This window comes from Caretta caretta, chromosome 1 (assembly GCF_965140235.1).
Source record: "Caretta caretta isolate rCarCar2 chromosome 1, rCarCar1.hap1, whole genome shotgun sequence".
In the NCBI taxonomy this organism is placed as follows: Eukaryota; Metazoa; Chordata; order Testudines; family Cheloniidae; genus Caretta; species Caretta caretta.
In genome coordinates, this window is record NC_134206.1 from 266155045 (window position 1) to 266168757 (window position 13713).

Sequence of the window (13713 nt, forward strand, 5' to 3'; positions counted from 1 at the left end):
AATCAGGTCAGGGCCTATACTAGAAAAGCTAGAATAGTATAGCTATAGTCCAAACCCTCCTACTGTGAACACAGCTTATACCAGCAAAAGTGCTTTTGCCAGCATAGCTTATATCTGTTCCCCAAGCAAAATAAGGTACCCCAGCAAAAGCACTTTTAGGCCAGTATAACTACCTAAACTAGGGCTTTTGCTGGTATAGAAAAGTTGTAAAAGCATCACAACCATAACTGACATTGCTATACTGGCAAAAGTTTCTAGTGGAACCCTGCTTTACTCTTAGCAACTAACCCCCTTTTTAGTAGCAACCGAGGAAATAAATGCAAATCTGCCTGAGCACCCCAGCTACGTGGTAAGTTTGTCTTGTAAATCAGTCAACAATAGGGCGTGGGATTGGGAACATTCATCTGACCTAGAACCATTATTGTGTGGGAAGTCCCAAACAGTCAAAATGAAAGTGAAATCTGCTGTGTTGTGGCAAAGATTATCAGCATAACTACATAGCTTCAGAGGAGGACAGGCTCGAGTTTTGCTCTCACACTCTATCCGAGACAGGGCTGTTGAACCGTACTAAAGAGGATAAACTGAACAAGACTTCAAGTGCTTCCTCTTGCTGGTGTTTCTTTTCGGGTTCAGCAATCAGCACAATGGTGGTCCTCATGTAAGTACCCTTCTGGTGGGCTGGGAGCAATGTCACTTTGAGATTATACTGTGCATGCAAAACACGGAGTCCATTCCTTCCTGAGTCTTTTAAAGGGACACTATCAACTTAAAAACCCTACTTCTGTCTGAATTGTTTACCTATTGCTGTTATATATGGAATGCCTAAAATCAGTCTAATGCAAAGAGATCCGGGAGAAATGTATTTATTTTTTCAGTTTGATTCCTTTGTGTATTTGAGAGCATTATGGGTATAGTTTGTTTCATCATAGTCAGTTTCCCCTGTTGTTTACTCCGTGAATTTGGCAGTACTCTCTGTTTGGTCAGCTTCCTTTGTTGTTTGCATGAGATTTTTGCCCAGCAAGAGGGGAGAGAAAGCAAAATTTTTAAATGGGAAAAAATGTGACTGAAAAGAATCACAGAAATAGGTAATTGGGCTCCAGAGAGTAGGTGAAGCACCTGAAACTACTTTCCATGCTCTCTTTTTGCAATGGATTAGATTTCCACTTGAGGATGTCAGTTGAATTGATTGAGAAAATAAAAATTTGGTTATCCGCATTTGTCCTATTAGTATATTACCAAATGTCCCTATCAGTGTTCACATCTCCTCGGCCTGATTTTTCTCTCGCACTAGGGCCACACATGAGCAACACCATTGATTTCAGTGGCGTATTATAACCATGAAAAAACAGAGTAACTGAGAGCATAATCAGCCCCCATTATTTTTAGTTTTCATGTTACAAGTGATCGTTAAGGCCCAGATCTACAAAGGGGTTTAATTCTGGGGTTTAGATCCAGTGTTGGATCCACTGTGATCCAGAACCCACCCACCCCCCCCAAATCCTTTAGGCACCTAATCTCATTCCCACCTATATGTTCAGAGCAAAAGTTTCCTCATCTCTGTTATACCAATAAAATAAAAACCAGCAGGATCTTATTAAAGGGGAAAAGGCAAAAAGCCACATTTATTGTGAATACAGAAAGAATTATAGTAAGCAGTTAGTTATAGCTATAACATTCCATTCACTTTCATATTTAGTCACACACACACACACGGGTTCTGCAAAGTTGTTATCATAGTTACCAGCCTTAGAGTTGCTCATGCCAAGCCACTGGCCAGGTGGCCTGGACATGAGGGAGCAGGGCCTTGTCAGATGCTCATCTGATGCTCCTGGAAGTTGGTTTGCAGAATCAGACCCCAAAATTCTCACTTTCTAGAGTCCATTTTTATAGGAATTTCTTCCTATGCCAGTCTATGGGAATTGCTTCATCATGCTGTTGCTGAATCAATCAGCAGATGGCACATTCCTGACAGCTCCGTGTTGCCAGATGTTATCTTGTTCTTTGTTTCTCCCATTCTTGAGGCTGTTGGGTGGATTCCAGTCTGCCCTCCGGGGGTCATCTGGTTATTTCCATTTGACGCCTTCTTCAGCCGATGGACACTGGATTCTTAGGCTGGCACCTCCCTGATCATTCAGTTATTATCCACACCAAGCATCCATCCACATACATCCTCTATCTCTATTTTAATCACAATTGTTAACAAAGCAAGATGAATACAACAAAAGGGAGGGGAGTCTCTGGGTGCTGTTTCTGTTGTCACAGAGTATTGCTTTGAGTCTCTCTCTGTGTGAGTAGTTGTTGTTACAAAGGATTGCTTTGAGAACAGACTCTGTCTCAGAATGTACTAACACAATTAGCAGCTTGCAAGTTTCACACATAGAGGGAGAGAAACAGTACCAAAAACCAAGAGACCTCTTAATTAGTAATACCGTGGAATTTAAACTACAGGGAATCAAACTCATTTGTGATTTTAATACAGAACTTCTTTAATATGATCCAACACCTCTATGGTTCTGCCTCTGACTCACACGCTGCTGCTTCCCTATATGTGTCCGGATGCCTAAGCCCCAGAGTGAGTCCCTAACCAGGGAAGACAGGCCTTTGGCCGCTGAGCAGCCTAACTCACATGTGGGGCCTGATCGGGTGGGGGTGGCAGAATCGTCCACCTTATGCTTTTAGCCCAGAGGTTAGAGTGCTTGCGTGGGATGTGGGAGGCCCAGGTTCAGTGCTCCCCTTTCTGCCAGAGGGGGAGAAAGGCTTTGAGCAGGGGTCTCCCCCTGTTCCACTGTGTTGAAACACTTGAACAGTCGTTGTGCTGGAGAGAGAGAATGACTTTGTAGTCCAGTGCTTCGAGCACCCACCCGAGAGGCAGGGGACCCCAGCTCCAGTCCCCATGCTCCAATATGCTTTCATTATTTCTCCATAGTGGAACAGCTTCAACAGGAGACCTTGATGGAGCCCTGTCATAAATATAAAGGGAAGGGTAAACACCTTTAAAATCCCTCCTGGCCAGAGGAAAAACCCTTTCACCTGTAAAGGGTTAAGAAGCTAGGATAACCTCGCTGGCACCTGACCAAAATGACCAATGACAAGACAAGATACTTTCAAAAGCTGGAGCGGGGGGGAAGAAACAAAGGGTCAGCTCTGTCTGTGTGATGCTTTTACCAGGGACAGAACAGGAATGGAGTCTTAGAACTTAGTAAGTAATCTAGCTAGATATGTGTTAGATTCTGATTCCTTTAAATGGCTGAGAAAATAAGCTGTGCTGAATGGAATGTAGATTCCTGTTTTTGTGTCTTTTTGTAACTTAAGGTTTTGCCTAGAGGGATTCTCTATGTTTTGAATCTGATTACCCTGTAAGGTATTTACCATCCTGATTTTACAGAGGTGATTCTTTTTACTTTTTCTTCTATTAAAATTCTTCTTTTAAGAATCTGAATGCTTTTTCATTGTTCTTAAGATCCAAGGGTTTGGGTCTGTGTTCACCTATACAAATTGGTGAGGATTTTTATCAAACCTTCCCCAGGAAAGGGGGTGTAAGATTTGGGAGGATTTTGGGGGGAAAGACGTTTCCAAACGGGCTCTTTCCCAATTATATCCCCGTTAGATGTTTGGTGGTGGCAGCGATAAAGTCCAAGGGCAAAAGGTAAAATAGTTTGTACCTTGGGGAAGTTTTAACCTAAGCTGGTAAAAGTAAGCTTAGGAGGTTTTCATGCAGGTCCCCACATCTGTATCCTTGAGTTCAGAGTGGGGAAGGAACCTTGACAAGCCCCACCTCAGAATAGCCCATAGTTCTGTGGTTACAGCCCTCTCCTAAGAGCTGGGGTCAAACCCTTTCTCTGCTTCTGACATGGAGGGGAATTGAACCAGGGTCTCCCTCCTCCCAGGCAATTCCTCTGGCTGTTCTATGCAGAGCAAGGCAGGCACCTAACTCCTTTCCTCAAGAAGTGGCTTAGGTGCCTAAGCTGCCTGACTCCAGGCAGCAGGTTCTTTGTCATGGATAGCTAGCAGCGCTAGGCACCTCCCCACAGCCTGGATGTAGGTGCCTATCTCTGAGAGAGTGGGCATTCTTAGCACACACCCCTCTTATTGGCATCTCACCTTGGCTAGCTTAGGTGGCTCCCTGCTTAGCAAGCTGGGTTTTTTGGGTCCCACTCTAAGGATCCCATCTCTCCCCATTCAATGCGTAGGGAACTGAGGCCCCTCACTCAAGCTTTGTGGATTGCAGTATTGTTCCTGGGATTTTCTAGGCATATAAAAGTTAAGGGCTGTAATGCTCAGTGTTGCAACACCTGAGTCCTGTCATGGATCCCATCCAAAACACTTCAAATTAAAAACTGAGGTTTTCTCCTCTGTTAAAAATGGAACCTCTTTTAATTATTAAGCAGCTGAATCAATTTATACAAAATTAGCTGGTAGCACAAGGGGTCATATTGCATCAGATGTTCTGGAAAGTCTTGTGTGATAGCAAAGGAAATGGTGAAACTGGATTCAGCCTAGTTACGCTAGGAGAGTCTGAAACGAACCGTTTAATGTCCATGGGATTTGGGTCTGGCCCTGTATGATTGCTATGCCGAGTGAAGTCAATGGGATTATTTGTGTGAGGAAGACGCACCTTAATTTTTTATGATTAGCGCCACAGAGATAATGCAGCCATGAGAGAGCAGCTAATCCACAGATCAGTAGGTAGCTACATTCCGGCTGCAGACAAAAATCTTCCCCAGGTTACACCAGTGATGTCCTTAGGGCTACAGATATGGATCTGAGCCAGAAAGAACCCAGTTTGCCTTTCAGATCCCAGAGTGAGTTCACAGATCTGACCACTAGAAAACAACAGCTTCTATTTGTAAACAGTGCACATTTCACTTGAAAATCATTACAGGAGAAAATAAGATTGCATAATTACAGAACCCCAAAATGCCTTGGCGAGAGAGAACCGCCCTTTAACTAGGGTGACCATATTTCCCTATGCTGAATATGGGACACCTGGTAAAATTACTCTTATTCAAGTGAGTTCAACGGCAATCAGTCAGAACTAGGCAGTACAAATGTTAAAATTAACATCAAGTTAACTGAGCCCCCATTAAAAAGAAATACTGCATAGTTGGATTCTTCTTATTTACCTTCTTATCTCTAAGGCTTTAGGGTCCATAGGGGGAGGGGTGACAAACACACCCCTATCCCCCCCCCCACACACATACAGGAAGAGGTCACACACACACACACCCATATCTCTCTCTCACACGGGGTGGGGGAGGGGAACCAACCAATCAACCCTCCCTCCCTGCCCAGCGCTCTCCGCCCTCTATGCCTGGCTGGGCTCCCGGAACAGACCCGCGTCTTCCAGTACCTGGTGCCGTGTCTTCCCGAGGCAATGTGTGTGTGGAGGGGGAGAGGGGGCACGCAGGGTCACATCCCCCCCCCTCCGATTTCTGCCAGGGTTCTGCCAGAACATGGCCAGCAGGAGCTTTGGCACTGTGCAGGAAGGAAGGGATAGGAGCTGCTTCCAGCCACAGGCTGGGGGGAAGTGGGGCGGGGGAAGGGATGACCTTGCCTGTGTCTTTGCAGAGCTCATCCATCCCCCTCACCTCCCCTGTGGCTGGAAGCAGCTTGTCCCTTCCTCGTTCCTGCCTGCACAGTATCAAAAGGCAGCTAACACCTCCAGGCTGCTGCTGGCCACCGACATAACCCAGCCACCTCTTATCCCCCAGCTACAGCGCGGGCAGAAGAGGTTAAACCCTAAGGATTCATTGTGCATCAGGGCCCAGGGAACCTGACTGCAGGGGCTTCTGCAGCGGAGCCCAGCCAGAGAGGTGGCTCAGTGGGTGGGGAGTGTCTAGGGGACAAAGCAGCCCCATTCTCCCTGGGGGGAAGGACTCAGGGCGGTGGGGGGGAGCACAGGTGAAGAGGGTGCTAAGCACCTGCCTGGGGGGCTGCTGTGGAGCCTGCAGGGTCAGGGCTTGAACTAGCTTGACATCACATGCAGGTCTCAGCACCTCATGGCCAGCACCCCGAGCCAGAGTTGTCTTGGGCTTTCCCAGGGTGCCTGCCCAGCCAGAGGCAGTGGGGGAAGGAAGGAGCATGCCGGCCAGGCTGCTGGTGAGTTGAGTGCTCTGACCAAGGGCTGGTTCTCCGCAGAGTGCTGGGAGCGGGACGAGCTCCGCCAGTGGGGATATGGAGGAGCAGGGGGGCTGGGGGGGGGGCAAAGCAGTGGGAGGGGGGAGCATGTAAAGGGCCGATGGGTGAGCAACAGAGGCTACACGTAACTGGCCACTGCCTGGCGCCTGCCCACTTATCAGACACTGCAGCTTGCAGCAAGTGCCAGCCGGAAACAGGATGGGGGACAGGGCCCTGCTGGCAGAGAGCCGGCACACAGCGGGGACTGCGCTGACGGACTGGCAGAGGGAGCTGCCCTGCCCCGTGCACTGCAACGTCACTCCGCCACCAGCCTTGCACACCCACCTCCATCATCAGCCACTGGACCCCCCCACTGGTGGGCGGGCGGCTGGTGAGCAAGGATCCGGCCAGCAGCAGGACTTGCCAGTACTGATTGAGGGGAGGCAGAAAATACAGGACAATTTGCCCATTTTTAAGAAAAAGTCGGAACACCTGTTGGAGGGCTTAAATACGGGACTGTCTCTTTAAAAACGGGACGTCTGGTCACTCTACCTTTCGCGGTAGGAGGGAGAGAGTGGGGCTGGTGTCACCCGATCACTGCAGGCAGAAAGGGGGGAAGGCTGCGCTCCTGCCAGATGTTACCCATCCAATTCCTGTGTATTGATGTCAGTACGTCAGCTGAAATCGACGTTACCAACCTCTAGCCTTTAAATCGAATCCAGCCAAGCCAAATTATGATCTCATAACTAAATACACCCTCTGTCAGCGCCGGCTGCCACACCAGCCCTCCCCAGGCCACCAGCCCCATGCACACTCCCACGCCAGCCCTCCCCAGGCTGCCAGCCCAGTGCCCGCTCCCACACCAGCCTTCCTCAGGCTGGCAGCCCCATGCCCGCTCCCATGCCAGCCAGTCCCAGGCCTCCAGCCCGGCACCCACTCCCACACCAGCCCTTCTCCGGCCACCAGGCTGGTATCTGCTCCCACACCAGCCCAACCCAGGCTGCCAGCCTGGCCCCCGCTCCCTGGCCCAGCTCCTGCCCCACCCCATGACAGGCCCAGAACCCCAAGTCTCATCCCCCTTTGGATGGGGCAGGCTGCAGCAAGAAACCAGGGTCTTTTGGGGAGGGTGACAGTGCATCCCAGGTGGAAATCAATTGGGAACTATTAATCTAGTCAACCAAGTACCTGCCCTGTAGTCTCCCCGCCCCTGGCTCTGGCTTTCACCCACTTCTGAGCTGCTTGTGTGGTTGTGTTTGTTACAGTGCACTGGACCCCACTGACAAGCGCAGGAGCACATTCAGGCTTCGCCAGAAGATCTCTAAGCGAAGCATGCGGAAGCAGAAGTGAGGTATTGATGATCTAGGGGTAATGCTGAGAGAACTGGGGCCCCTCACCCCCGAAGAGTGGGTGAGCCGGGCTGGGGGGAGGGAAGGGGGTGCCTACACTGTAGGTGCTAAGCCTTTGTCAATGGTAGAAAGATGGCTTGTGGCCTGTTGGTTAGCAAAGAGACCCGCTTACAGGCTCTGAGCACCGTCTGGTTCAGCTCCCTGTCCTGAGCTCTCAGCACAGGGGCTGGAAGCACTGGGGATTCCCAGAAACCACCTGTGCTGCAGCCACGCCCTGAGCACAGCACAGCCCAGCCCAGCCCAGCCATCCCACCATGATACACTTAAAACATGGTTTGAGCTTGTGGTTTAGAGGCTTTAACTGTATCCCCTCCCCACGCGATAACCATCAGGCGCTGGGAGACACGAGGCAGCACCTGTCCCGCATTGCTCAGTGGTAACAGCCAATGGAGTGGTGATGGCAGGATCCAAAGGGAGTTCAGGGAAGGGGGGAGGGATAGCTCAGTGGTTTGAGCATTGGCCTCCTAAACCCAGGATTGTGAGTTCAATCCTTGAGGGGACCATTTAGGGATCAGGGCAAAAATTGGAGATTGGTGCTGCTTTTTAAGCAGGGGGTTGGACTGGATGACCTCCTGCAGTCCCTTCCAACCCTGATACTCTATGATTCAAAGTCCTCATTGCCAGAACCAAATGTCTGAGGGTGGATCTGTTAAACTGAGTGGTGGATACATAGGGGAGGATACCCCGCCAAGGGAATACACTCCAGGGACTATGCTTGAGGTTCAAATTTTGTCATGGTTATTTTTAGTAAAAGTCAGGGACAGGCTGCGGGCAGTAAACAAACATTCCCAGAAGCCCTGACCTGTTCCTGACTTTTACTAAAAAGAACTGTGACAAAATGGGATTGACAGGGGGAGGACTGGAGCCCAAGTGGGGAGGGGGGGATGAGAGCCCAAGCCCCACTGCAGAAGGAGGGGATCCGACACCTGGCCCCCTGTGCCCACGGCAGCTCAGAGCTCCAAAGCCCCCGTCAGCCGACAGACCCAGCCTGCCACCCCGGAGCTGGAAAATGTCACGGAGGTCTCTGAAAGTCACAGAATCCGTAACGTAATCTTATCCTTAACTATGCTTGAAGAGGCAAATGCTCTCTCTCTGAAGTGTTCAAAGCTAAGCACGGCGTAGGCAGGCCCCCGCTCACTCCCAGTCCCTTGTTGATACCTACATGCAGACCCAACCAGCAAGACAACCTTGAGCAGGATGACCAGACAGCAAGTATGAAAAATTGGGACTGGGTGGGGAATAATAGGAGTCTATATAAGAAAAAGCCCCAAATATCGGGACACTCCCTATGGAATCGGGACATCTGGTCACCCTATCCTTGAGAGGCTGAGGCAGCGGATCTTGCTGATCCTTTTCCCTGCGTAGGCCTGCTTTTACCTCACCTTTTACCTCTGCTTTTGTTTTTCAGCCTAAACCACAAGCCACAAAAACACAGCTGAAAGGAAGCTAAGGAGCTAAGAGAGAAGTCGCCAGTGAAGTCTGCCAAGTCAGGCTGAACAAGAGAAGACTGCAGGTTGATTCCCATAGCACCTGTCTCCTTGGGGTCTTGGGGCCATAGTCAGATTGTTTAGTTCCCTCCATTGAGATTCAGGAGAGAAAGATAGGCACCTAATTGCCACTTCAGGCAATAGGAATCCCACCTCTTGTGTTGGTTTTCCCAGGATTCATGCTTATTTTCACCAGAACTGAAATCAAAAATGCTTTCCCTGGGAGGAGACAGTGCTGCCAATATAGGCATTTACAGTAAATGACATCAAGGCTTTCACACTATCAAACTTGGCAACTAACTGGCCTAATAACTGACTCCTAGTCCAGCCAAGAAAAGTTTGTATCTAGAAGGTCCCTGACAGAGACCTTTAGGTTGAAGCTAGGCAACGCTCACCCCTCTCCTCCTCACAGTGACCATTTTGCTTAAGAGCTGCTTCTTTTAGTGTTTATTTGTTTTTTTCAGATTAAGTCCATAATAACGTGTCATGGTTATAACTATTGGCACTGTATCAACTGGATCATATGAGCATGTTTGTCCAGTGAGGCACTTTCACTTTCACTCTTGGTGGCTGGGTACCTGGCCAATAAGCCATGAGTTGAATAGGTAGAGACAATCCATAGCCTTTCTCCCATGGAGCCAAATTCCGCCCCCCTCCTTTGGCTGTACGTCCCTGGAGGATGTCAATCTGGGGAGGGGGCGTGTACACGTGTATAAAAGTCAGAACCTGGCCCATTTGCCTTTACTGCTCTTACAAGTGGCTGGAGGAAGCGTGTTGATTATCTCTAGAGTTCCCCTGCTGATGGTGGGTGTCTCTGCTCATTTCCTGTTGTCCCCGCCCCCAGAAATACAGAAGGAGGAGTTGTGGAACAGTGAAATGGGTGTCAGTTTCCAATGTGAGGTTATGCTCTGGTATTCCTGGTCCCTTCCCCCATCCCCGTAAGGTCCCATATTGCTGGGCCTTCAAATGAGGCAAAATGCATGTGACGACCTCCAGTTCTTGCAAGCGTCACTGCGGGGGTGGGCACTGGAAAAACTGAAAATGCCCTAAAGCAGCTTAACTGTGCTGCCCCCTCAGTTCCCTCAGCCTCTGTCTCTAGGATGGCAGCCCTCCAGACAAGTGACTCTGCCTCATGTCACAAAGATGTGTGTTAGCCCCTCCTGCTGCAGCCCTGTTTGCCCTCCAGTGAGCGCTGCCCAGCCAGCAGAGCTACGGGAGGGGGCCAAAGCCTCTGGTCTGTCTCACACATTGGCAGCCAGACTCGTCGTTACTGGTACTGATGAGAGGAAGGCCGAGCACAAGCTGAGCTGCAGATCCCAGGTGGCATGTGTGGGGCTGGCCAGTAGAACAACCGTCTCCTGGCTCGTCACCGGAGCAAATTGGCTGTGGGACTGGTGAGAACAGAACCCTGCGAGGGTTTTTCTAGTCACATTTCGAACGGGAGCCCCACTTCACAGGCAGCTGGAATTTTAACCTTTGTACCTGCAGCCCAGTGCTGGGGTCAGGAACTCTTGTTTGCTTCTAGTTTAACGTTTAAATGTTCCCCTGGTTAATTCACAGAATTTGCTCATTTCTTCCCTTGCTTGTTTCCAGAAGAAGTAAAATCCCTATTTGCCACATGCAGGAAACTAACAGTGCGTGTAACAGCCCCTCATATAAGCAGTCAGCAGCCTTCGAATTTGGGCTCTTGAGCCCACACTACAGACCCCATCCCTTCAGCAACCAAACTGCCCCCTTTAGCAAAAGAAGCAATAATATGATGGGACTGCCTACAATGGCATGTGGCCCACTGGCAACTGCCAGGAGCAAAAATCTCCAACGGCTGGATATGGGACACTAGCTGGGGACGGCTCTGAGTTACTACAGAGAATTCTTTCCAGTGAGTGGGTGTTGCCCACATGCTCAGGGTCTAACTGATCACCAGATCTGGGGTCGGGGAGGAATTTTCTCCAGGGTCAGATTAGCAGAGACCCTGGGGCTTTTTCACGTTCCTCTGCAGCATGGGGCAGGGGTCACTTGCAGGTTTAAACTAGAGTAAATGGTGGATTCATAGTAACTTGAAGTCTTTACATTTAAATTTGAGGATTTCACTAACTCAGCCAGAGGTGAGGGGTCTGTGGCCTGCAGTGTGCAGGAGGTCAGACTCAGTGATCACGATGGTCCCTTCTGACCTTAAAGTCTCTGAGCATTAGTAAGCTGTTATCCTCTAGTGGACCAGCCATGTGAAGGAGCTACACCACTTCCTCAATCAGTGTGTTACCTGGGCATGGAGGAAGCAGTGGGATTACTGGCATGAACACTGAAACTGAGGGCTCTCCCCATTCATGTCTCACAGCAGGTCTCTTTGAGGACAGTGAGACCGTGGTCCTGAGGAGCTAGTGTGGAAACTAGAATGGGTCTGTTGCAGCAGAAAACTGGGGCGTGCCGGCTCTATTGGACCATGCTCCTCCTGGCTGGAGGGTCCTTTTTCTTGATGCTGTATGCCCTGATGTGGAATGCTGGAAACATCATCAACCTGCCCCACAAAAGAATCGGCTTCTACAACTTCTGCCTGTGGAACCAGATGGCTGGAGAGTTGCAGTGCCTAGAATTCAAGGACCTGATGGACATGGGGGTTGGCCAGGTTGAGCTAGTCCTGGCAAGGCTCTGTGTATACACTGTCCAGGTCCTCTGTAGCTTCTCCCCCTTTTTAATCATACAGGCCCAATGTGCAAACACCAGAGAGGCCTGGGAAGTGACCCTTGTGGTGCTGGGCCTCTCGGCTGCACTTCTGGCTGGTGGCCTCAGCTTGTTTCTGCTCCAGACCTGGGTTTGGCTTCACCTCTCTGAACTCAGTGGGGGTTTCATGGCGCTAGCTGGGGCTCAGGCCCTGCTGCTGTTCCAGCTTTTTGCTGCTGCTGTGTATGTCACGTGGCTCAAGGAGGTTCCTGAAAAGGGAAGCCCTTCCCCTGAGAAGCAGGCCCCAGCCTTGCAGGTCTGAAGGCAGAGAGGGAGGAAGATGCAGTGCTAGCTTGTGGGAACTCCCCAATCAAGTTTTTATCATCATCTACTATTCAACCTATATAGCCTGCTCTTGTGTACTGATCTCCAGCTTTGGGCCATGTCATAAATATAAAGGGAAGGGTAACCACCTTTCTGTATACAGTGCTATAAAATCCCTCCTGGCCAGAGGCAAAACCCTTTCACCCGTAAAGGCTTAAGAAGCTAAGATAACCTCGCTGGCACCTGATCAAAATGACCAATGAGGGGACAAGACACTTTCAAAGCTGGAGGGGGGCGGGGAACAAAGGGTTCGTCCGTCTGGGTGATGCTGTTGCTGGGACCAGATCAGGAATGCAGTCTTACAACTCCTGTAAAGTTAGTAAGTAATCTAGCTATAAATGCGTTAGATTTCCATTTGTTTAATGGCTGGTAAAATAAGCTGTACTGGATGGAATGTATATTCCTGTTTTTGTGTCTTTTTGTAATTTAAGGTTTTGCCTAGAGGGATTCTCTAAGTTTTGAATCTGACTACCCTGTAAGGTATTTACCATCCTGATTTTACAGAGGTGATTCTTTTACTTTTTCTTTAATTAAAATTCTTCTTTTAAGAACCTAATTGATTTTTCATTGTTCTTAAGATCCAAGGATTTGGGTCTGTGTTCACCTGTACAAATTGGTGAGGATTCTTATCAAGCCTTCCCCAGGAAAGGGGGTGTAGGGCTTGGGGGGGATATTTTGGGGGAAGACATCTCCAAGTGGGCTCTTTCCCTGTTCTTTGTTTAAAACGCTTGGTGGTGGCAGCATATGGTTCAAGAACAAGACGAAGTTTGTACCTTGGAAAAGTTTTTAACCAAAGCTGGTAAGAATAAGCAGGTCCATGCAGGTCCCCACATCTGTACCCTAAAGTTCAGAGTGGGGAAGAAACCTGAACAGGCTGAAACACTATTCTGTGTCTAAGTTTGTCAGGCAGTTCACAGGGCCGTCCTTAGGAGTTATGGGGTCCTATGCAGTATTATTAAACTGGTGCCCCTATGCCCGATGGCAGCCCGGGCTCACAGCCCAGGCGGAGGAGGGACGTGACAGCAAAGGATACCGAGCTGCCCTGCCTGCCTCCTGGCGGCAGAGAATCACAGTTCCCCACAGAGACCTCCGTACCCTCTTCCTCACGCAGACTACGCCTCTGTGAATACAGCCCCTGCCTAAAGAGACTGTAGCGTGCACTGGGTGTGCGGGAGCCAACCCACTCTTACCTGCTGTCATGGGCGGTGGGTCAAGCTGCAGTTTGGGGAGCCTAGCTCCCCACCCCACCTCTTCTGCCTGTGGCCCTGCCAAGACTCCACTCCTGCTCCGCCCCAGGCCCCGCCCCCACTCTGCCCAAGCCCCGCCCTATTCCCACTCTCTCCCCTTCACCTCCCTGCTCTCCCCCCTTCCAGCCAAATCCCTGAACCCAAATAAAGCAAATGACATTTGAAAAAAATCACTCTTCTGCAATTTCTTTCTAAAGAAGATGGAGCATGTTTTCCACGGCATGCCAGGAGGTGAAGAGTGGACATGCAGAAGGTACCTCATGAAAAGCACTAAACTTGGGAATAAAAAAACGTCAGTCACAGGTTTTTTTTTATAAACCCTGAAGTCTGTCAGAGCTTTATCTGCAAAAACTTTGTAGTAAAGGCAAGTCACCTGTCCTGCTGAATACAACCTTAAATATTATGGAATACGTG

General features: G+C 49.6%; 1 protein-coding gene and 1 long non-coding RNA gene across 4 annotated transcripts; one reads left to right on the top strand and one right to left on the bottom strand.

Annotated features, from left to right (window-relative positions):
- Nucleotides 1–430: 430 nt before the first annotated feature.
- On the top strand, nucleotides 431–12603 carry TMEM140 (transmembrane protein 140). 3 transcript variants are annotated; one of them, XM_075124261.1, is made up of 5 exons: nucleotides 431–658; nucleotides 7380–7465; nucleotides 8932–9036; nucleotides 10266–10404; nucleotides 11346–12603. In XM_075124261.1, the coding sequence occupies exon 5, from the start codon at nucleotides 11403–11405 to the stop codon at nucleotides 11988–11990; it is 588 nt and encodes a 195-aa protein (XP_074980362.1). In that variant the 5' UTR covers nucleotides 431–658; nucleotides 7380–7465; nucleotides 8932–9036; nucleotides 10266–10404; nucleotides 11346–11402; the 3' UTR covers nucleotides 11991–12603. The 3 variants fall into 3 exon arrangements, with proteins under 3 accessions (XP_074980362.1, XP_048691372.1, XP_074980363.1); XM_048835415.2 differs by lacking the exon at nucleotides 10266–10404 and having other exon boundaries at nucleotides 435–658; XM_075124262.1 differs by lacking the exons at nucleotides 431–658; nucleotides 7380–7465; nucleotides 8932–9036; nucleotides 10266–10404 and adding an exon at nucleotides 10425–10889.
- LOC142070550 (uncharacterized) lies at nucleotides 1592–5570 on the bottom strand. The gene is made up of 2 exons (XR_012666406.1): nucleotides 5351–5570; nucleotides 1592–2960 (listed from the first exon to the last, which is right to left on the bottom strand). It is a non-coding gene; the product is annotated as an uncharacterized LOC142070550 (long non-coding RNA).
- Nucleotides 12604–13713: the final 1110 nt, after the last annotated feature.

Coding starts and splice junctions, on each gene's coding strand:
- TMEM140 (XM_075124261.1), top strand. CDS start 11,403: ATGGGTCTGTTGCAGCAGAAAACTGGGGCGTGCCGGCTCTATTGGACC.